This window comes from Phyllostomus hastatus, unplaced genomic scaffold, assembly GCF_019186645.2.
Source record: "Phyllostomus hastatus isolate PE091 unplaced genomic scaffold, TTU_PhHast_1.1 phas_scaffold_345, whole genome shotgun sequence".
NCBI lineage: Eukaryota > Metazoa > Chordata > Mammalia > Chiroptera > Phyllostomidae > Phyllostomus > Phyllostomus hastatus.
Window position 1 is genome coordinate 6,836,673 of NW_025334024.1, and position 20,906 is coordinate 6,857,578.

Here is a 20,906-nt window from a genome sequence, read left to right on the forward strand (position 1 = left end):
GACAACATTTCTTAAATAGGCGCATTATTTAAATCTTATGTACAACAAGAATCACTTTGCATAGCAATGGCGAGGACACAGGACGGGTGGGCGGGATGACGGGACCGGACCTTCTCGTCCCGGCGGCAGGGAGCTCCCGGCGGGAGCCTCGGAGGAAGGAAGCGTCCTTCTCGGCCCCGGAGGCCCCTCGGGTCGCGTGTGACGGTGGCGTCGGAGTTGACTTTCCCCACATGGCATTAAACACAAAGGCAAAGAAAATCCACAAAGGGTCCCCCCTCCCCAAGCCCCCCACCCATCCCCTCCCCGACCCGCTGATGCTCCTCTGGTTGCTACAAAGTCCATTTTAGATCAGGTCAAGGTTCCGATTATGAAGCTAAGAGAATTAGGCGGGGGCTGGGCGTACTTATGAACCCCCTCCCCACCCCCCCCCCCAGCGCCCTCTGCCCCCAGAAAGACTCCCCCATCTATCTCGCAGCCAGGGTGCCGGGTGGGACCCCGGACCGGCCGCTCTACGGCTAATTAGTCAAGAGTTGAGTGTCTCGGCGCCAACTCCTTCCTGCCGAGGGGGCTTCACCAGGCCTCCGTGTAGCGGACGTCCACCTCCTTCAGGTTGGGGAGCTTGGCCTGCGAGGGAGCAAGAGGATCCGGTTCTTTCCGGAACCCAGCCCGGCCCTCCCCGGCCCGCCCTGCTGCTCCCTGGAGTCCAGGTCCGGGCGACTTCAGAAGGAACACACAGCGGCTGGCATGTCCCTGGCCCCGGGAAGGCAGGCCGCTGGGCACCCCGCGTCCCTGCCTCAGAGCGGATCTGGACCACCTGCTGGCTGCAGGGCCTGGCACAACACCACCCCCCCGCCACAGCCTCTTGGAGGCTCGGTTTCCTCATCTGTGGAGCAAATCCAGGTCCAACCCCAGGCTCACGGGACTACGCTAGGGATTAAACACTGAAGGCACGGAGATCCCACCGCGCCCTGCCCGACACGACACGACGCCCCGTGCTTACAGACGGGCGCTAGCTCGTCTCACTCATGCTATTGCTCGTTTCCTCATCGTCCTCAGAAACAGGGTGAATGAAGTGGGGCCACTTTCAGCTGCAGGTGCTGGGGGGTTGGTGGAGGGTCTCGCACTTGCTGTTCCTCAAGGCAGCTTCCTGCTCTCCGCCCCTGCCACCCAGTCGTGCTTGCTCTCCTCCCCCTTTTATAAACAGTTGGCTTTTTCCTGACGAGCCTGCTCTGTGCGGAGAAGCTGCAGACAGGTCTGCCGCCTCTACTCCCCCCACTTTCCACTTCCCTGCGCACTGGCCAGTGAGCTCTTCTCCCCCACACAGTTCCTCACTGCTGCTCTGCTGTGGCCCCCCACTGCCGGGGCACAGCCACGCAGGGGGCCTGCCATCACCAGGACAGCACTGTAACAAACATTTAGGCCAACCTTTCAAAAGCAGGAGACTACACAGGAGAAACTAGATTCCCGGGTTCTCTTGAAACCAGGAAGCCCCGGCTGGGCTGGGCTGGGCTGGGCACTCTACCTGGCCTCCTTGGAGGCAGGCGGCCTCCAGTCCTCCCCGAGTCTCCGCCGCACAGAGGCTGGGCGTCACTGGCCGGAATCGCCCAGCTAGTACCACGTGTCTCCCAAACGCCTGACAATAAAATGCCCACTGAAAGTGACTTCCTCCCACGTGGCTTACTACAGCCCCTTCCAGCTTGGTCTCGGCAACGTGTAGTTCTCTGGCATGCTGAACTCAGGGATGCTCAAAAACAGTGCTTCTCCAGCTTCTGGGGGCACAGGGGCCCACGGGGTGGTGTTCAAACGCCCATCTGGACACAGCAGGTCTGGGGGGGCCCTGGATTGGCATTCCTGACAAGCACCCCAGTGAAGGTGATGGTGCTGAGCTCTGAACCCTGTGGCTGGGCACCCAGGCTGGCTCTGCCCTGGCCCATCCTGTACCCTGGTCCCCCCTCTGCATGTCCCTTGTGCCCAGCTGTCTCCTTTGGCCTGCCTGGAAAACTCCTCAAGACTCCCTTTTGTGAAGACCCTTCTGCCTCAGTAAGTGGAGTTGGCTGCCTCTTCCCTGCTGGCCCCCAAGCCCTGTCCGGTCTTAGCTGTGCTTCCTCCTGGCCACAGATCAGCCAGCTGCACCTCCGTGTCCCTGTCCCCAGCACGGGGCTGACACACAGTAGGTACTCCACAAGTGACTAGAGGCTTTGCCAGGGAACAAGTCCCGGGCCGCAGGTCTGGCTGAGCTGGAGGTGGGAGACGACAGGGGAGGAGGCCTTCCTGAGGTGGGCCTCAGCCCAGAGCTGCCAGAAGGGCCCCTCCAAGCAGCTCCCAGGGTGTGCAGGTGCCGGCGTGCTCCTGGCACATCCGTGGCTCCTGGCTCGGCCCTTCCTTCCCAGCGTGCTGGCTCTCTCCGCTGCCCTGTGCACTCCCTTCTGGGGCACTGGTGCCGAGCCCAGGATGACAGGGTGGCAGGAGGCTGCTGAAAGCCCAGTCCCTCTAATCCCCCACTCCCAAGACCAAAGTCACTACCCATGGCCTCTTCCTTTCCCTGATTTCACCTCTCCAGCCTGGCTCCCACTGTGCGGCTGCACCAGTCCTGCTCCTGCTCCTGCTCCCCCTCAGAGAATCTGTTTTCCATCTAACAGCCTGAACAAGCTCTACGCAGCATAACTCACTCCCCTGCTTAGAGACGCTCAGGCTCTCCACTGAACCTGGATGAATTCCAGAGTCCTTCTAGGACCTACGTGGGAGTCCAGGGTCTGCCCCAGTCTATGCTCTTTCTCACGTCCCAGTCACATTTGCTACCATCAGTTCTCGCCACTCTTTCTGCCCTAGGACTGCTGCACAGGTGCTTCCTCCTGCCCCTGCATCCTTGGCTTCTTACTCTGGGGTCTCAGCTCAGGGGCTGCCCCGGCCCTCCCTTGCCAAATAGGCCACCCCTGCTTCCAGTCCCCCAGCTCCCTGCTGGCTTGGCTCTTTATTGCTTCTTCCCACCTGCCAGTCTTGTCTTTACTGGCTTATCTGCTAGTGTTAACAGCCAACAGCCTTTCCTCCTGGAAAGTGACCTCCATGCGCCCAAAGCACCCCTATCTGGGTGTTGGCGGAAGGAAGGAAAGAAGGATGGAATGAATTACCTTCAGATCTTCATAGGTGTCAGCCGAGAGCTTGGTGCTGTTCATGTTTAAACTGCAGAGACTCTTCATGGCTGGGCAAGGACAGACAGACACAGTCATTAGGTCGGGGGGCCCCACGAGGGGCAGCTACAGGTGAGAGGCGGCCAAGTCGGGGGATGGACTGCAGAGGCCAAGGTCCCTACCTAGGAGATGGGGAGGAAGAGGCCCAGCTGGGGGGCCGCTCGGTACAGAAAGTCTACTTCAGGCGTGTGCGGGTCTCAACCGGGCCCTCCTTCTCGCCCTGCCCTGAGCCTCCATCTCTCTGGTCCCTCTGGCGTGTCCCTCCACGGCCCAGACCAGATGCCCGCAGGACTCAAGATGCCTCACCCCAGATCATCCCTGATGGGGTGGGCCTCCCCCTCCCTCCAAGGGAACCCCGGACACTGATTCAAGCCCTAGGCTTCTCATAAGCAAGCCTCAAAAAACTGTTTGCATCAAGAGTTGTCCGGGGAACCTGTTAAAGACAGGAACGTGCTGTCTCAGTCCCGGAGACGCGATGCCAGAGGCCGGAGGGAGGCCCGGGAGCCTGCACTGTTCCCCGGGGGCCCCCACCCACAGGGTGTGACTCCAGTGTCGCTGGCAAGGAAGCGGCTCCAAATCTCACCCTCTCTGCCTTCCATGCACCCCGTTGCCGCCCCCGCAAAGCCACCCCAAATTTGCCAACGACTTTGTCGAAGTCACCGCCACTGTCCAGCAGGCCTCCCTCTTGGCCAACTCCTACGCATCTGCCTTCCACACTCAGATCTGACCACGTCCCTGGGCGCCTTCCTCGATCCCTCCCAGCTGAGCCCACGGCCTCCCGTCTGAGCCGAGGGACTGACACGGGAAATACAGACCCCCAGGCTCAACGTCGCCCAGGATTTTCGTTCAGTAGCTTGCGGTTGGGTTCAGAAATTGTCATTTCAAGGCTCCTTGAGTGACTGTTGTGGGGCTCCTTCTATCAGTGCTGCGCTTCTCAAACTTGAATGTGCCAGGAATCACCCGGGCATGTTTCAAACAGCAGTTCCTGAGTCAGCAGGCCTGGGGTAGGGCCTGAGAACCTGCACTTCTAACCAGCTCTCAGGAGATGGCTCAGGTGCACCGGGGAGCACAGTAGCAATGTCCTGGAGCACTTGCCTTGAACCTGGTCCCTCGAGGCTATGACAGAATCAGGAGGGTACAGGCTTGGCTGGACTCATTTTTTGTTTTTCCATTAAAGTTTAAGCTCCATGAGGGCAGGGATATTTCCTCCCCCATTTTGTTCCCACCACCGAGAATAGTGCCAGGCACACAGTAGGTGCTCAATAAACACTTGTGACTGAATGCATCTATCCCAGCACCCAGCACGGTGCCTGGTGCCAAGGTGAAGGAAGGAGTGAATGGATGGAAAGGGGCCTCGCCCACCCCGGCGGTCCCTTCAGTACTCACAGCTGAGGGCCAGCAGGCCAGCGTCGGTGACAGGCGTCTCGCACAGGTTCAGCACCTGGAGCATGGTGAGGTGTTCCGACAGGAGGCGCAGGCCGGCGTCTCCAAACTGTGGGGCACAGAAACTCTTAGCCCTGGAGGCTGACCTTGGCCCCCCGAGGCACCCAGGGAAAGGACCTCAAGGCTGGGGCAGCTCTGGAGGGGAGGGTGGGGGCAGAGCCCAGCTCGCAGGCCCACAGCCCTCCTGGTCTCAGGGTCTGTTCTCACTTCTCTCCAAAGACTCAAATGCCTCTCCAGACCTGGGTTCCAATCTAGCTTCTGCTGGTGGGACATGGGCCTGGCAGGGGCCCTCCCTTGCATGCTGGTTTAGCCACCTGTCAAGGTGGGCTGTGAACAGGAGGTGAAGTGGCCTTTCCCTGGGCAGGACAAGGGGAGGACAGAGGGTTGGGCCCAGCAGGCAAACTGACGGGAACGCCGCATTTTATTCTGTAAGTGTGAGCAACGGTGGGGCCGAAGCATCACAGGTGTGAAGTGGAGACCACCCATGCGTATCCACGCTAAGCGCTTAACAGCGCAATTAATACTGAGCACTGGCAGCAAGCGTGGTGGTGCTGGGGTCATTACTGCAAGGAAGAGGCCCACAGTAGCCAACAAGCACAGGAGGCCCTGCCTTTCAGCACTGCTTGGCACGTGTCTGCCCTGGGCCTCAGCAGCTCCAACTGTGAGATGGGCCATTGGGCTTCACACAGTTCCAGGCCCCCTCTGACCTCTGGAAGTGGCCACTGAACAAGGGAAGGGCGTGGCAATCAGTGACAGGGCCGTGGGCTCTGGACAGAAAGGCCAGCCATGGAGACGGGTGCACGGAAGAGAACACAGGGAGCAGCGTGCACAGCGGGCCACAGGTACCTGAGTGGACCACAGGTTCAGCTGCTTGAGAGAAGGCAGTTTGATGAGGTGCTCAGCGCAGGCACTGGTTACATTGGTGAAGGCCAAACTGAGGTTCTCCAGGTTTCCGAAGGAGCCAGAGCTCAGCAAACGAGCCAAGTCTGCATCCTGCAAACAGAGGGCAGGCGGGGCCTTAGGGGCTGCCAGGAACTCCCCAAGACCCTGAGTGAGCCAGCCCACGCCCCCTCCCCATCTCCTTTCCCTTGCCCCACAGACAGCCGTCTCAGGGGGTGGCAAATCCCCAGGAGCTAAGGGGATGACATGGCTTGGTGGGCTGGGCCAAGAACAGTGTCAGGGAGGGAGGGGCTGTCCCTGTGGGTGGCAGCTGCCAGGTGGAGGAAAGAGCCTTCAGTGCTGTGACTCATACCCTGAGTCACTAACTGGGGTGTTCCAAGGCCAAGTCCTTCCCACAGGCGTGTGTGTGTGTGCAAAGACACACCCCACTCTCCCAGGCAGCAGCTTGTACCCATTTCCCATGTGGGAACACGTGGCACCCCCTGGACTCTCAGGACTGTGGAGGCTGATGAACATCTAGCCCTAGACTGTGAGGCTGTTGAGGTGAAGATCCATTTTCCCTTCCATCTCAGTGACAGAATTCTTGGGTTATAGATGCCACCTGGTTGTCCTCAATTAAGGCTATTTTTTCAGCTGGCTGGGGCCATGTGCTAAATCTGGGCAAGGATATATTAAGTACATGTGTTGAGTGGAACTTCCATGAAGGTCCTTAAAGGGAAGGGTCATATTCATCTTTGCCTCTTCCTTCTTCCAGCTGGCTGGTATGCAGACTAGATGGCTGGAGCTTGAGCAGCCTCTTTTAGACCATGAGGTAGAGGCCCTGTGCCAAGGATGTGGGGCACCAGGATATAAGAAACTAAGATCCTTTGCAAAATGGGGATGGTTAGAGTGGGTTGTTATGAAGATAAAGGAATTAACACAGTATCTGGTACATAAATGCTCAATGTACCATTACCAATTAGCTATTAACTAATGAGCTATTACCTCAGTTTCCTCCTTAAAAAGCCGGCCGTTCAAGTACTGTGGGGTTTTAGTTCACCTCCCCCATTCACTCCCCCAGACAGTGCCATGCCCAGCAGGGAGGGTCAACCCACCCGCACCCCTCCACCTGGCCCCGCAGAGAGAACAAAACCAACTCACTGTGGACTTGGAGGGCAGTGTTAGCCTGGTGGGCCCGCCTTTCCTTTGCTGCAATAGAGACCAGGTTGATTATGACCCCTCCTTTCCCAGGTTTCCTCCCTGTACCCCCACCGGTATTAACACCACGCAGGGTTCCATTTTTGTTTCTTGGTTGTAGAAGCCAGCACAGTGGCCTTGGTCTCAGGGGCAGACCCAAGGCAAGGTTTGAGCACAGGTGGTTCATTCCAGAGGTGATCCCAGGAATCCGGGGAGTGGGGAAGTGAGTCCATGAAGGCCACTAATGGAAGGTCTTGCTCTCAGCCCAGCTGCCTCTGGGGACCTCTTGGAAGTGGGAGAGGAGTCATGTCTCAGAGCGACTCCTCCTGCATGGTAGGGGAGCTGCAGTGTCCACAGACCTGCTCCCCTTAGTCAGTGGCTGAGGGGCTGCTTTAGAAGACCGGGGCGTGAACTCCCCCTCTTCAGTTCTGCTGTGCGAGCATGTGAACAGAGATGTGCTGGCATGGAAGGTCCAGGCCTCATGCACTAAAGTGAGATGTGCAGATGTGTGGCAGGCGGGCGGGCCCAGACCGTGGCTTTGGGTGTGAAACAGGATGTAGTCCTGGCCAGGACCTCAATAAGCCATGTGACTTCGGGCCACTGACCTGACCTCTCTGTGCCTATCTTTGATCATCTGGAAAGTGGTGGGTGCTCATCACGACCTCGTTCTATCTCAGAGGGGACTCAGCGAGACAGAGGTCCCCACAGGTGCCATGGTCCCAGCCGCTCGCCTTGGCTGGCCAGCCCCGGACTCACCAGCTCCTTCAGCTCCCGCTGCCGCTCACACAGCTGCTCATACATGCGCTTCCCCACGCCGGTGCTCTCCAGGGTTGAGATGATCTGCAGCTGTGTGTCGTTGTTGTCGATGATGTTGTACTCCAGCATCAAGCACAGGATCTGCCGAGGGCATGGGAGGCACGTTATCACCGGCCTGCGGCTCCGGGTAGAGGCAAACAGCCCATCCAGCAGCCCCACATGCCCTGGAAAGGGGGCCTGCGGGTCTTATTTTGAAAATCAGCAGCCCCACTCCCTTGCCTCTGCATTTCTGGCTGTGTGACATCGTGCAAATCACCCACCCCTGCTTCCTGAATCTGTACAAAGGGAACACTGGTGTACGCCCCGGTGAGCACACGGCAAGCGGGCTTTTGGCAAACACACGTGGAAACGATGCAGACCGGGCCTGAAGACAGACACCTCCTTCAATCCCTCAGTGCCTGGCACTGAACTGGAGCCTGGTGAACACGTGCACTGCGCTGCCTCCTGGAGGGTCTCGGGCAGCTGCAGAGGCGCACTCTCCTTCCCAGCCCGCCCTGCCCAGGAGATCCCCTTTCCTTTTTCATTTGCCCAGAAGAGCCAGCCCAGCCCTCACACCACCGCTCCTGCTCACGCCTCTCCTGGAAGTCCCCCAACAAGGCACTCAGGATGAGCACATGGACTAAACGCTAAACTCCTCACCAGGACCTTTGGGCACCAGTAGGCTCTTCACGCATGTCCGCCTGCATCCCGAGCCTCTCACCCCTGGACTCACTATGTTCTAGCGCCCGACCTCCCCTGTCCTGTTCTGCCAAGCCTCCGGCAGCGGGCCTTGGCGGGTGCAGTCCCCACAGCCTGCAAGACCCCGCTCCTGCCTCTTGCTAACTCCTCCTCCATCTCAAGTCCCACCATTACTTCCACTTGCACGGGACCCTCTGGTGCTTTGATGCTCTTCTCGCTGACAGGAGACATCTACTCCTGTCCCCTAGACCACAGACCAGCCCGGGGGACTGAGTTCTATCAGGCGGAAGGGGCAGTGAGGCTGCCTGACTTCTGAGGCTAGTTAGGGAAAGCGATGTGGCTCCCGGCTGGCCTCTCTTTGCCCAGTGGCTCTGGGAACTTGGGGGTGGGAGGGACAGAGGGGCAGGGAGAGGTGGCATGAGGGGCTGGGGCCAGTGTGTGCTCCTTAGTGGGCAGGAGAGCTACTCCCCCGGCTGCTGCATGGAGAGAGGCCTGGGAGCCCCGCTGGCTGAGTCCTCTCAGGCCAGTGCTGGACCCCCAAGTGAAGAAGCCTTGGAGGTGACCTGGCCCAGCTCCCATCTGACTGACCCCACAAGGGACCCAGGGTGAGAACTGGGCAGCTGAGCCCAGTCACTACAGCTCCATGAGCAAAATAAGTGAGAATTATTGTTTGAAGGCCCCATTTGGGTCGGTCTGTTACACAGCCACAGACAAACGGAATAGTAACCTCCCCTGAGCGTTTGGACAGTGCAGATCCCAGATGAAACTGAAAAACCTGGTTGGTGAAGGCCTCCAGCCAGGCTCAGAAGGGCTGGGGTCGCACCTGCCTTGGCCACTACCACGTCCCCAGCTCCTGCACCAGCTCTGGGCTTGGTGCTCACTCGACAGGGCCCAGGGACCGGGTGAGCCAGCGGCCCACCAGGGCCTCGGGCCAGCTCCTTACCTCCACCATGGTCTGGTTGCCCCTCAGCGCCAGGAGCATGCAGGGTCCCAGCTTGTTTTCTGCCAGGGAGAGCAGGAATTTTTTGGTCTTGTAACAGGAGCCCATGAGGATGTGCACCTGTGAGGAGAGACGGTCCAGGTGAGGGGTGGGCCTGCGTCCCGTGTGAGGGAGGTTTGTGAAACCAGAAGACACGGATCAGACCATGCCCTGCCTGGACAGAGAGACCTGCCGTGACCACCAGCCCCCCAGGGGGACTCCAAAGACCCTGCCCTGACGTGCTCCCACGAGCATGAACCTCGAGGACGTTGTGCTAAGTAGGCCAGTGACAAAAGAATAAATCCGGCAGGACTGCTCTCATGTGACAGACCCAGAGCAGCAGATTCAGAGACACAAAGGAGAATGGCAGGGGCCAGGACCGGGTAGGGGGCAGTGGTGCTTAGTGGGGACAGTTTCAGTTTGTGAAGGTGGAAGTTCTGCGGATGGGTGATGGTGGTGATAATCGCAGAGCAATGCCACTGTTCTCAATGCCGCTGAACTGTGCACTGAGGGTTTAAGATGGTGAATTTTATATTATGTACATTTTATACATCTCCTCCCCCACAAAATAACCCTCCCCCTGCTGCCTTTGGGACTCTGCTGACATCTGGCCCTCTGGGTTCTCAGTCCTGCTGAACCTGGTGGACACTCCTGGGCAGCCCTTGCTCAGGGAGCAGGGCCTGGCCTCACAGGACATGGGATGGTACGGGGCCCTGTCTCCCCTCCCCCAGCCCTTGGTAAGCCCAAAGGTATTCTGAGTGGTCCCCAGCCCCAGAAATCCAATAGGCAAATTCTGCTCCATACTGGGTTAGATGTGGGGCAGCCATTACGGTAACTGTGCTTCTTCCAGGAATCTGGAGACAGCCCGACAGCTGGGGGCCCCAGCTCCTCCTCTGCTCTCCCCTACTTCACACAGTAGCAAATGCCCACCCGTGGCTGGAAACAGAGGCCTCATCAAGGGGACCTCTTCCTTGCCACACATTCCCATGGAAATGACGTGCTGCCATCCCAGGGGCTGCCTGCTTCCTTCCTTCCTTCCTTCCTTCCTTCCTTCCACGTGTCTTTTTTCTGCTCCATCATTAACAACTCTGGCGCACAAATGCAGTTCCTCTGGCTATGAGGCTGCCAGCTCCCTGAAGTCTCTCACAGAGCGGCTGGGGGGACCACTGGGCGTTGCCATGGTGAAGCTGTGACGTCAGAGGAGCTGGGAGAGGTGGGAGAGTAGGTGCAGGCAGGCAAGGCCTGCACTTCCGGGATGCACAGGGCACTCAGAAGGGGCTGTCAGGAGGCAGGTGAGGAGTGGAGAGCGAGTGCGTAAGAAACAGGACCTAAAAATAAGCCCCTTTTCAAGAAAGGTTCCACAGCAGTGCCTCAATGTGTCGTCACTGCAGAAACAACACCGCTAAGTTCACTGTGGAGAGCTCCATGAGCAGCTCACCCCGCTGAATGGCCACATGGCAGCGATGAGAATAACCACGGCCGTCACTTCCGAGCACTGACGTGTGCCAGACCCGACCCTGCATCTACCGTCACGCGCAATCCCCACGGGAACCCCAAGGAGCCAACACTACATTCCCTGTGTGACAGCTGTGGAAATGGGGCCCAGAGAGGCAGGTTACCAGCCCAAGGTCAACAACCTAGTTTGTAGCAGAGCTGTGATCTGAACCAGGCCTGGCTGGCATTCTTGCTTCCTCGGGCTTGAGAAGAGACGTGACTGCGGAACTGAGTTGGTTTTGTCAGCAGGTGAGATACCTGAGGTCGCCGGCCACCCAGAAGAGCACCTGGCTTGGGAGATGGGAGTCTGAGCCCCTTTCGGGAGACAGGCACTCTGCTACGGGAAGAAGTGGCCGGCTCCAGACAGCCTGGGCCTGGGTCAAAGGAGGGGCTAGGAGGCAGAAGTCCTGTGTGGCCTCAGGCAAGCCTTTGCATCTCTCTGGAAATACTCCGACAAGGATGTAATGAAGGGACAGGGTTGCTGTGGAGATTAACAGTGCCCGTGAGTGTTTGACACAGTGAACGAAGAAAGTGCGAAGTCACCATGGGTGCAGATAACGGTTTGGTGACTCAACATCCCTCACCCCCCCCCCAGTGGGACGAGCACCCTGACCTGGGCTGCTCACGTCGAGGCTGAGAGGAGCAGTGGCTCCGCTGCGCCCCCAGAATCCCTGGGCACATTAGGCACGCAGTCCCTTGGACCTCACGTTGCCACTACAACGGGCCGTGGGAGCTCAGACAGTGAACACCCCAGTCTGCAGCCACTTCGTCTGTAAACCAGAGGGACAGTGTCACCTCCTCACATTGCTGAGTGAGACTGAGAGGGAATTCAGGCCTCGGCTCGGTGCCTGCTCCGGTAAGAAACGAGAGAGTGACATCGCGGACATCATCCCTGCTGTCTTCATCGGCAGCGTCACTTGAGCCTGGAAACTCCCAGGCTGGCCACAGTGGCTCGGGACCGCTCTCCCTCACAGTGAGGAGAGGCGGCCCTGGTGCCTGACGCCCCTGCTGAGGGTCCCACCCCACGTACCATGCTGGCGAACAGCTCCCCGTCATCATCGCAGGCCACCCCTCCGGGGCTGTAGAGCTGGAACCAGCCGTCCTTGCCGGCCCGCACACTCAGCAGGCAGGAGTGCACCTGTGCAGAGGAAAGGCACACAGGTCAGGGCCTCTCAGACCCTCCGAAACGGCGACCTGTAATCCGGACACGCAGCGAGAAAGGCTCGGGCGAGTCCCACAGTTAAACTCGTTTAACTCTGTTTAGTCTAGTGATGCCAGCCTTCCACTGAAAACCATGGAAGGTGCTTTGCAAAACCTGGTATCCACACCTGAGGGGCTCCAGCCACCAGCACCTGCCCTGTGGGACAGAGGGCCCAGCCCTGAAAATTCTGTGGCCAAGTCAGGAGCGAGAGAGGCTGGAAGCAACTGCTCAGACTCAGCCCCCTTTTCTCTTGTGCCTTTGGGGGGATGTTGAGAGGTACCTCTTTCTTCTCTCTTCTCTGTCCTTCTCTCTGTCTCCGTCTCTGCCCCACCATTCATTCTGTGGGTATTTGCTTCCCCCATGACTGACCCTCACTTCTCCTCTTCTGTCTTCCTCCCTGACTTCGCTACTTCACCCTCACTGGTGCTGTCCCTTTGCTGGGACTCTGCCACCCCCTTAGTAGGCCCCATCTGCACCTCCTTCTGGGTCTCTGTGCCCCTCCCTAGAAAGGGCTCTCTCCAGGGTGGGGGGAATTTTAGTGCCCAAAGCATAGGTCTCACTGTGGCTGTCACCCCCCTTCCCAGAGCTACATGTGTCAGCATGGCTGGGCGTGGGTGTGCATGTGTGCAAACACGGGTGCGTGTTTGGGAGGAACAGTTCCACACCCACCCAGGCCGCTGCTGTAACTGCATAGAGAGGGAAAGAGAGAGGGAGAGAAACAAAGGCCTCTATTTTCCTCTCCTCCTCCCCATCCTCAGAAGAAAGCTGAGAGAAGTGCCCCATCATTTCCTTTAGGAGTGAAGGACAGCTTGCTGCCAAGAGTCACTCACTCACAGATACTCAATTGATCACAACCCACACACGAGTAAACAGAAGACAGGCCGTGGGGCTTTGATTTTCCCCTGCGCTGGAAGAATGTCAAATGTTATTGGCTTCAAAGAAGCAAGGAACCAGGAGTATGAAACTCTACTTGCCAGATACAGTAAAGAATTTATAAGAAAACAACTCTGGCTTCATTTAGGAGGTAGAGAGCAGGAACGGAGAGTGAAGCGGGGGAGAGGAAGAGAAACTGGAGAGGAAATCAAAGGAGGTGGCCAGCAGGAGGAGGGCGAGGCGCCACTGGGCGGGGGCTCCGCTCTCAGCAGCCCCCTGGGCCCACGGGTGTTACCCTGGCTCGGAAATTTCCCTCCCAGCACTTGGCTCTGCCTCTCTGTTCTGGGAAGCAGCTGGTGCCACTTTTATTCTTCGACCTTCAAAGTTTGTATCTGAAATAAAGGCTCACTTTCCAGGGGAATTCTGAGAATCCTGAGAACAATGGAGACCATCACTGGTCGCCACCAGTTAGAAGCTTCCATCCGCCAGTTCTGCTTTTTTCCTATCAAGCCTGAGAACCACTTTTGGAGTCAGGGTTTACAATCATGGTGTTTTAGAACTAGATCCTTCTGATCCTCCTAGAACGAGGCTTTACAGCATGGCCTGAAGAGAATGTATTCTGGCTTCATGGAGAATAACTCGCTCCTTCCTCTGCTCATCCTTATCCTCCAGTTCTGCTTGGTTGGTGCTCCCCCCCGGCCCTGGGGCTAGACCATCTCATATCCCAGAACCCATGTGCATACAGGAGACAGACCACCCACATCCAGGAACCATGTGCACAGAGGAAAAGACCACCCCAGAGACCAACCATTTGCACAAAGAGACCACCCCACATCCAGGAACCATGTGCACAGAGAAAGAGACCACCCCACATCCAGGAACCATGTGCATAGAGGAGACAGACCACCCATATCCAGGAACCATGTGCAGAGAGAAAGAGACCACCCCACATCCAGGAACCATGTGCACAGAGGAAGAGACCACCCCACATCCAGGAACCATGTGCACAGAGGAAGAGACCACCCCACGACCAGGAACCATGTGCACAGAGAAGACAGACCACCCCATGACCAGGAACCATGTGCACAGAGGAAGAGACCACCCACATCCAGGAACCATGTGCACAGAAGAAGAGACCACCCACATCCAGGAACCATGTGCACAGAGGAAGAGACCACCCCACGACCAGGAACCATGTGCACAGAAGAAGAGACCACCCACAACCAGGAACCATGTGCACAGAGGAGCTAGACCACCCACAACCAGGAACCATGTGCACAGAGGAAGAGACCACCCCACAACCAGGAACCATGTGCACAGAGGAAGAGACCACCCCACAACCAGGAACCATGTGCACAGAGGAGGGGGCCTGAGCTTCTCAGGGTGGCGCCAGCATCCTGCTTTCTCCGCAGCCCTGCCTGGCCCAGTGTGCCTGCTGCAGCAGAGCTGGTTACTGCTGAGGCTCTACAGCCAGACTCCCTGGGTTCACATCCTGCCTCACCATGTACCAGCTGTGTGACCCTGGGGATGAAAGTCAACTTCAGTTTTCTTAACTGAAAGGAGGGGAATTCTCATGTACGATGGGGATAACCAGAACCTACTCGGGGTTATGCATGAGGGTTACATGAGGAGACGTGCATGCCCAACACAGGGTGAGCACGTGACAGTTACCCTGACGCAACGGGGAGCAGCTGACAGCTGTTTGCCGGACAGCGGAACCCCCTAGAGAGGCTCTCAACCACGCTGCTCGCAAACAAAGCCCACCTCAGACTCTTCCTTGCTGGTTCTCAGAACAGCAAGACCCCGGAGAGTCCAGTGTCTCTCAGAGCCCGCAGAGACCCTGTGCCTGCCTGCCCCAACTCGGCTTGGAATCCAAGAAGCTGCCAGCCAGGGGAAACCACCTCTGGTGAGCCCGAGTTTACAGTAAAACACTGACATCATGGGCCAGGCCCAGGCTCGGGCGGGGCTGTTTATGCACAAGGCAAGGAGCCTTTGTAAACTGTTTTGGACACCGTGGGTGACCAGGAGGCCCTGGCAGAGCCACAGAGAGGCCCACATGGGTCCTGCAGAAGCCCTGACAGTGGGCTTCGAGGAGAAAGGCCTCACCTCTTGTCGTGGGTCTTCAGCGAACCTCTGAATCACATACTTCAGTTCCCTGAAAGAGATGGGAGGGGACAGAGTCATTCCCCGGGGCCTGGCCTGGGTGGACCAGGAGAGGGGGCCGAGGGGAGGGGAGCCGGCTGAGCTGGCAGGATGAGGAAACCCCCGGACGGGCCTGGACATGTATGGCAGGAGAACTTCCCAGAGGAGCCATCGCCGCCTCCCAGAATGCACGGGACAGGCAACGGCCAGAAGGAGGGCTGGCCGAGGGGGATGACCTCAGGACAGAGGACATCTGCAGTGGAAGAAGGTAACGAGGGCGTTGCCTAAATACTCACTTGGTGAACTTCTCGTGTGCGAGAGCTCTGTAACAAACACAAAGGGAAGAGTGCCGTTAGTGGGGTGCTTTTGAAACAGCACAAGGGCCCAGAGGTCTTCCTCTGGGGGTGGCTAGGCTTTGTGTCTGACTTGAAGAACGAAGAGGAAGCTGAGAACAAACCGCTGACATTTTATCCCCACTTGAAGCTGCAAAACGAAGGCCTCCTTTGATGAGTGAGTGGACTGAGCCGCCACACTCCCAAACCACCCCAGGGCCCTCACCTGTAAACAGGAGAGGCAGCGCTAACTGGATGTGCGTGACCATCTGTGCCTGCACGTGGTCACCAGGGACCCAGGTGTGTTCGTTAATTGTTCCACAATTAAGGTACAGCCACACTAATTAAGGCTGCACATCAGGGCGACATTCAGAGACGATCCTCCAAGTGAATTGCATCATGGGCCCACCGTCAAGGGTCCCCAGGGCTGTGGTGCAGCCAATGACACCACCGCTCCTTGGAGACGGCAGCAGCTCTCAGGAGTCAGATTTCTCCGGTCTCGGGTCCTGGGGGCCCCAGGGACCAGCCAAGCCAGCAAATGGGGCAATTACTGAGTGTAATGTCCCCCTCAGAGAGCCACATTTCATAAACACGGGCTCGTTAATGGGCTCCTGCGAGAGCCCCAGCTGCCTCCTGAGGCCTGGCTTCTTCACATCGATTAAAATAGAGACCTGGAGGCATTTTAGGGCTGGGTTTAGACAAACCTCCTCAGGCCATTATCCACCCGGCAGATTCCTCCCTGTTTGGCTGTGATGAACTCAGTACTGGGGTAAGGGCTGGCAAGAGAGAGACAAAAGGCCCATTTCTGGCCAGCTCGCTGGGGAACATGAGCTAATGATCATCATAATGGACGTAATAAGACAGCTTTCAGCATACACTGTAGGACATATGGAGTGGTTCCACATGCATTTTTTTTTTTATCGCAGCCTCGGGCAGAGCAGAGGTAGGTATTCTGTCCCCACCTGGTACGTAATAAAAACCACTAATGGCTCTGCCTGCATTCTCAGCTCAGTGGACCCTAAGGATGCAACGAGGTGGTTTCCCCATTTTTCAGAGGGGGGTGCCCCCCAGGGGTCCCAGAGCTGAGAACCAATCTCCACCTCCCGCCGTCGTCCCTGGGGTTCCCGGTGCATCCTGTGGCGTGGCTGGTCCCCTGCTGAGGACTTGGGTGACTGAGGTTTTCTCACAGGTCAGAAGCACAGGTGGGACTTACTCTTTGGGGAATGGAATGGGTTGAAGCAAGCTGGCCAGAGACGGTCTCCAGTCATCGTAGTCCGACCTAGAAAGAGAAGGGGACGTCAGGCTGGTCCGGACAAGGAGTGGTGCGCAGCGGGCTGTCACGGTGGCCGAAGACGGGGCAAGAGTCTGTCAGAGACTCATGCGGCACCAGCTCTGCTCTAACCATCTCCATGCCCAGGCAGCTGGGAGGACAAGTCGCTGATGCTGACGGTGCGGCCGTGAGGCCTGACAGGCAGAATCTGCCCCGAGACTTCCGAGTGGCAACTGAAGGGGCTGGCACCCGGCTTCCCAGAATTTCACCCCTCCTAGCCTCTGGACCCAGGCTATGGGGGTCACCGTTCCTTCCATCCTTTGAACCATCAGGGCTGTTATGGGCTGAAATGTGTCGGCCACCCCCCCACATTCATATACTGAAATCCTAATACCCCGGTGCCTCACAATGGGACTGGGTTTGGAGAGGGCCTGTGAAGAGGTGATTAAGGAGAAAAGAGGTCACGTGGGTACGGGCTGATCGGCTGTGACCGGCGCCCTTCTGCGAAGAGGAGATCAGGACACAGACACACTCAAAGGGACAACCATGTGCGAACACAGAGAGAATACGGCCGTCCACGGGCCGAAGAGAACAGTCTGTGGAAACCAGCCCCGCCCGCACCTGATTTCACAGCTCCATGTCCAGAAAATACCCTTCTGTTGTCTAAGCCCATGTCATTTTGCTATGGGAACCCGAGCAGGCTAATACTAAGGGGGTCAGGTTGGGAACGCAAGGCCATTCTCATGTCTCAGTGACCAGAACTGATTGATTCGCAAAAAATAAAAATTACAGGCTCCTCCTCTGTAAAATAGTTTGGGCCAATCCTTCTGAGTTACTGGACACCTGTATTCTGTGTCCAGACAACAGCTTTCCTTTACAATCACTGCTAATGGCAGTAGTAACACCAATGGTAATAACAATACTACTGGAAAAATAAGAGCAAGCAGCTACAGTTTTGTCAGCATGGTGCACATGCACTCTGCATCATGCTAAGAGCTTTATCCCTGCTCATTTACTCTTCACAATGAAGATTATGATTATTCCATATTTATATGATTAATATAGTATCATTACAGAGTATGATTATAGGAGTGGCCTCACTTCACAGATGAGGAAACCGAGGCCAACACAGCAACGGCTCATGAGGAACCAGCTGCGATTTGCTGAGCACCCACTGTGTGCTGGGACCTGCTAGCTCACGGAATCGGCCCCACGGCAGACAGGAGTCCCTTGACAGGCGAGACGTGGTTAAGTAAGTGGCCAGGGTGACCAGAGCTGTGCCACTAGAAGGTCCCAGGGAGGGCAGCACCAGCTTCTGGAGGCTGCTGTGGAGTCAGCAGGGCTGCTCCCCGCTCCCACCATCGCAGCTTCGTAAAGAAGCGACGCCTCCTGCTGGCAGCCCCGAGAAGCCAGGAGGGTCAGGAAACGGGAGAGACCACATGGGGCGCCTCCGCCTGAGGCCAGACAGGCCTTCCCCGGGCCCTGAGTGTGCACACACCCCCAGGCCCACCCACACTCCTGATTCTCGGTCCCGTGGCCCCAGAATCCCTTCATGTTTAGAATTCAGTGTTTCTCAAGCTTCCTTTCATCATCTGGTACCCTTAAGCCCCCTGCTCTTCACTCCCTGCCCAAGGAGTTTTCTTGACATACCTAATTGTTCTCCCAACATACTGCACATGTTGATGTGCCATATGTCCGTCTGTGTTTTAGGCCAACAAAGAGTAGGCAGAATCTTTCCACGCCCAGAACCCACATTCGCCTCTGTCAACAATGGACAGCTCAGATAACTCCTGGGTGAGAGCTTTCTACCCTACCTTCCTCCAAATACATGGTGATAAAGCAGCAGCCTTCGGAATCCAGCTCACACCCTGGAAGGTTCTGAAGAAAGACTCCAATGCCGGACATGCAGAAGAGAATTCCCAGAAAAGCCTGGTGGCCTGAGCTAAGCTCCACAGAGCTACTGGCGGAGGTGTACTAAGCACTTACTAGGCTGTGTGCTGGGCATGAACTTGCTTGCTTAATCCTCAAAACAGCCACTAAAGGAAAAGAGAGAATCACACCCACTTTACAGGTGAGAGAGCGTGGCTCCGAGCACCTCAGTGACCCATGAGAGCAGGCAGCTAGGAGACTCGGAGCAAGGATTCTGTGGGCCCCAGTGCCCAAGGCTGGGCACATGCTCTATGCCCACCATGGGTGGCTGGGCACAGGGTGCTCAGAGGCCTGTGGGATGCACATGGGGACACAGAGACTCTTTTTGACCCAATACCTATATGCTTTCTGCGGGGAGGGGGTCATATATGTCTGCAGCTGGTCGGTCTCCCTTCCCAAGTCCCTCCCCTCTCACATCCCCACCTGCCACTGACTCCGACTCCTGGTTTCCAGGAGACCTGCAAGTAACAGCAAACATTCTGGACAGTGCCTGTCCTATTCCACGAACACAGGTGGACTGGCCCAGGTGCTCCTCCTGGAAATGCGTCCCCATCTACAGAGGAGAACACGCTGGCCCACGCCCGAGAGCCTGGCTCCTGCACCTGCGATCCCATCCACTGAACTACGTGATACCTCGTGTCTCCTGCATCCACCTGTGAGCAAAGGCCTTTCCCTTTATCAAAAAGGGCACTTTACTACTCTTTCTTTTGCCTTAAAATAATAAATAATGTTACTTGTAAAAATGCCATTAATGAAGAAAGCCCTAAGGAGACTTCAAATCGCCCACAATCAGAGGGATGTTGTGCCCAGTGGGTGGGCACACTGGGCTCCATCCAGGGCAGTGACGGGCCTGGCCCAGGGTTCACACTGCTGAGTGGGGAGGGATGTCGACAAGCCTGTTCTGTGTCCCCAGGTGCTAAGCTCAGTCGGGGGCTGAGGCTGAGTCCAGGGCAGGGGTCCGGGTGGAAGCCCTCTCCCTCCCACGTCTCTCCAGCCTGGAGCTTGGCCGCCTGTCAGCTCCATTATGGTGGCTCACACAGGACCAAGAAAGGGGCCGTGGGGCGAAGAAAGGAAGAGTGAGACAGACTTCCTCTTCGCCTCCGCCCAGCGCAGCTCCAAATCTGCGGCTGGCTCCTGGCCCTGCTCCAAACGCCCAGTCTGACCAGTTTGAGCATGCGCAGAGGGTGTGTTGGGCAGAGGGTGGGAGGCTAGGTGCCTGGGGACTGGCCAGCTGGCCACGCCCAAGGGACAGGGCGAGGGAACCCCATGGCCAGCAGAGCACCTGCCATGAGCCTCTGGAGAGCAGTGCCAGCCTCAGGGTTGGTGAGCCAGGCAGGCCTGGCTATGGGCGGCCTCACCACCCACCCCCAGGAAGGAAACAAGACAGCCAGGCCTTCCCTGGGCTCAGCCAGGAAAGGGAGAGCAGGTGAAGTGCCTTGAGCATTCCATTTACGGGGCCAGGGTAGCTCCAGAACCCCCATTTACAGATAAGTCCAGAGAGGTCTGGACTCCTGATACAGGTCACAGACAGGATTCCCGAGCTCCCAATCAGTCCCCCTTCCCTGCACCAAACTCCTGGTGTTTCTTGTCAGCGGGGCTGTGGCATCTGGCTGGGGCGGTCCTTCCACAGGACGGTAGGACTGTGCCGGGTGACTACCACGTCTCCCATGTCCTTCCTGGTGCCTGTCTTCTGCATTCTAGTTCCACCGCCCGGTCATTAGGACAAACCCACTTCCATCTGAGTTTCCCCCAACAGCCCCCGACGGCTGGGGCGTCTTCCAACTGACCTCCAGCCCATCAAGCCTCTTTTAAAATCCGGGTCTTTGCAAAAATACCAAGTAGCCAGATTCAAGTTGATCAGATTGAGTAGATATGCTCACGTCTTCCTCACAGAAGCTGCTTTTTTCTCTCCCCAGACAGAAGAGCATCCCCTTACCTGTGGCCTCACCTGTGGCCAGTGGCTTCCCACAGTCCATCCCACTGGGCAGGTGAGGCCACTGCCCTCAGCAGTTGGTGCTCCCAGGTTCAGAGGGACTGAAAGCAGGAGATCAGTGGGGACCCTGGCACCTGGCAGAGAGCCTGGTCCCACCAAGCAGTGCAGCGAATGCTCGATAAAGGAATGCAGAAGTAGACGGGTAGATAAGTACATGGGTCACATGCAGGTGCCCGGCAGACTAAGAGCTGGCCTCCAAACTACCACAGGCCCAAGTCTGCTCTGTCCAGCTCCCACGTCCAGGTTCTTTCCGTCAGACCAGCCAGCCTGGGCCTCACAAGGCGATGCTTTCAGCAGCAACCTGGCCTGCATTGGGAATAGCTTTCCCTTTTCAGGGTCTCCAGGGAACTTTCAGAGGCTTGCGGTCCTTCTCCGAGGTGTGAAATTGTAATGACGGTAACTAGGGGCCTGGGCGTCTCAGGGCCCCGGCTGCAGAGAGAGCCGTGATGCTCACGCTGGGGGACCAGCGGGGCCCGCTCCGATGCACAGGGT

At 57.4% G+C, this 20,906-nt stretch overlaps 1 protein-coding gene across 1 annotated transcript in view; it reads right to left on the reverse strand.

Moving 5' to 3' along the window:
- Positions 1–438: 438 nt before the first annotated feature.
- LOC123806167 (c-Maf inducing protein) overlaps positions 439–20,906 on the reverse strand; it is a 227,111-nt gene continuing 206,643 nt past the window's right edge. Inside the window, exons 11-21 of the mRNA XM_045819202.1 lie at positions 16,436–16,501; positions 15,187–15,213; positions 14,855–14,903; positions 11,705–11,812; positions 9,145–9,261; positions 7,464–7,604; positions 6,672–6,719; positions 5,478–5,624; positions 4,575–4,680; positions 3,129–3,199; positions 439–624 (exon numbers count right to left, since the gene is read on the reverse strand). Of these exons, the coding sequence (XP_045675158.1) occupies positions 571–624; positions 3,129–3,199; positions 4,575–4,680; positions 5,478–5,624; positions 6,672–6,719; positions 7,464–7,604; positions 9,145–9,261; positions 11,705–11,812; positions 14,855–14,903; positions 15,187–15,213; positions 16,436–16,501 (934 nt within the window). The 3' untranslated portion in view covers positions 439–570. The remainder of the gene's footprint in view (positions 625–3,128; positions 3,200–4,574; positions 4,681–5,477; positions 5,625–6,671; positions 6,720–7,463; positions 7,605–9,144; positions 9,262–11,704; positions 11,813–14,854; positions 14,904–15,186; positions 15,214–16,435; positions 16,502–20,906) is intronic.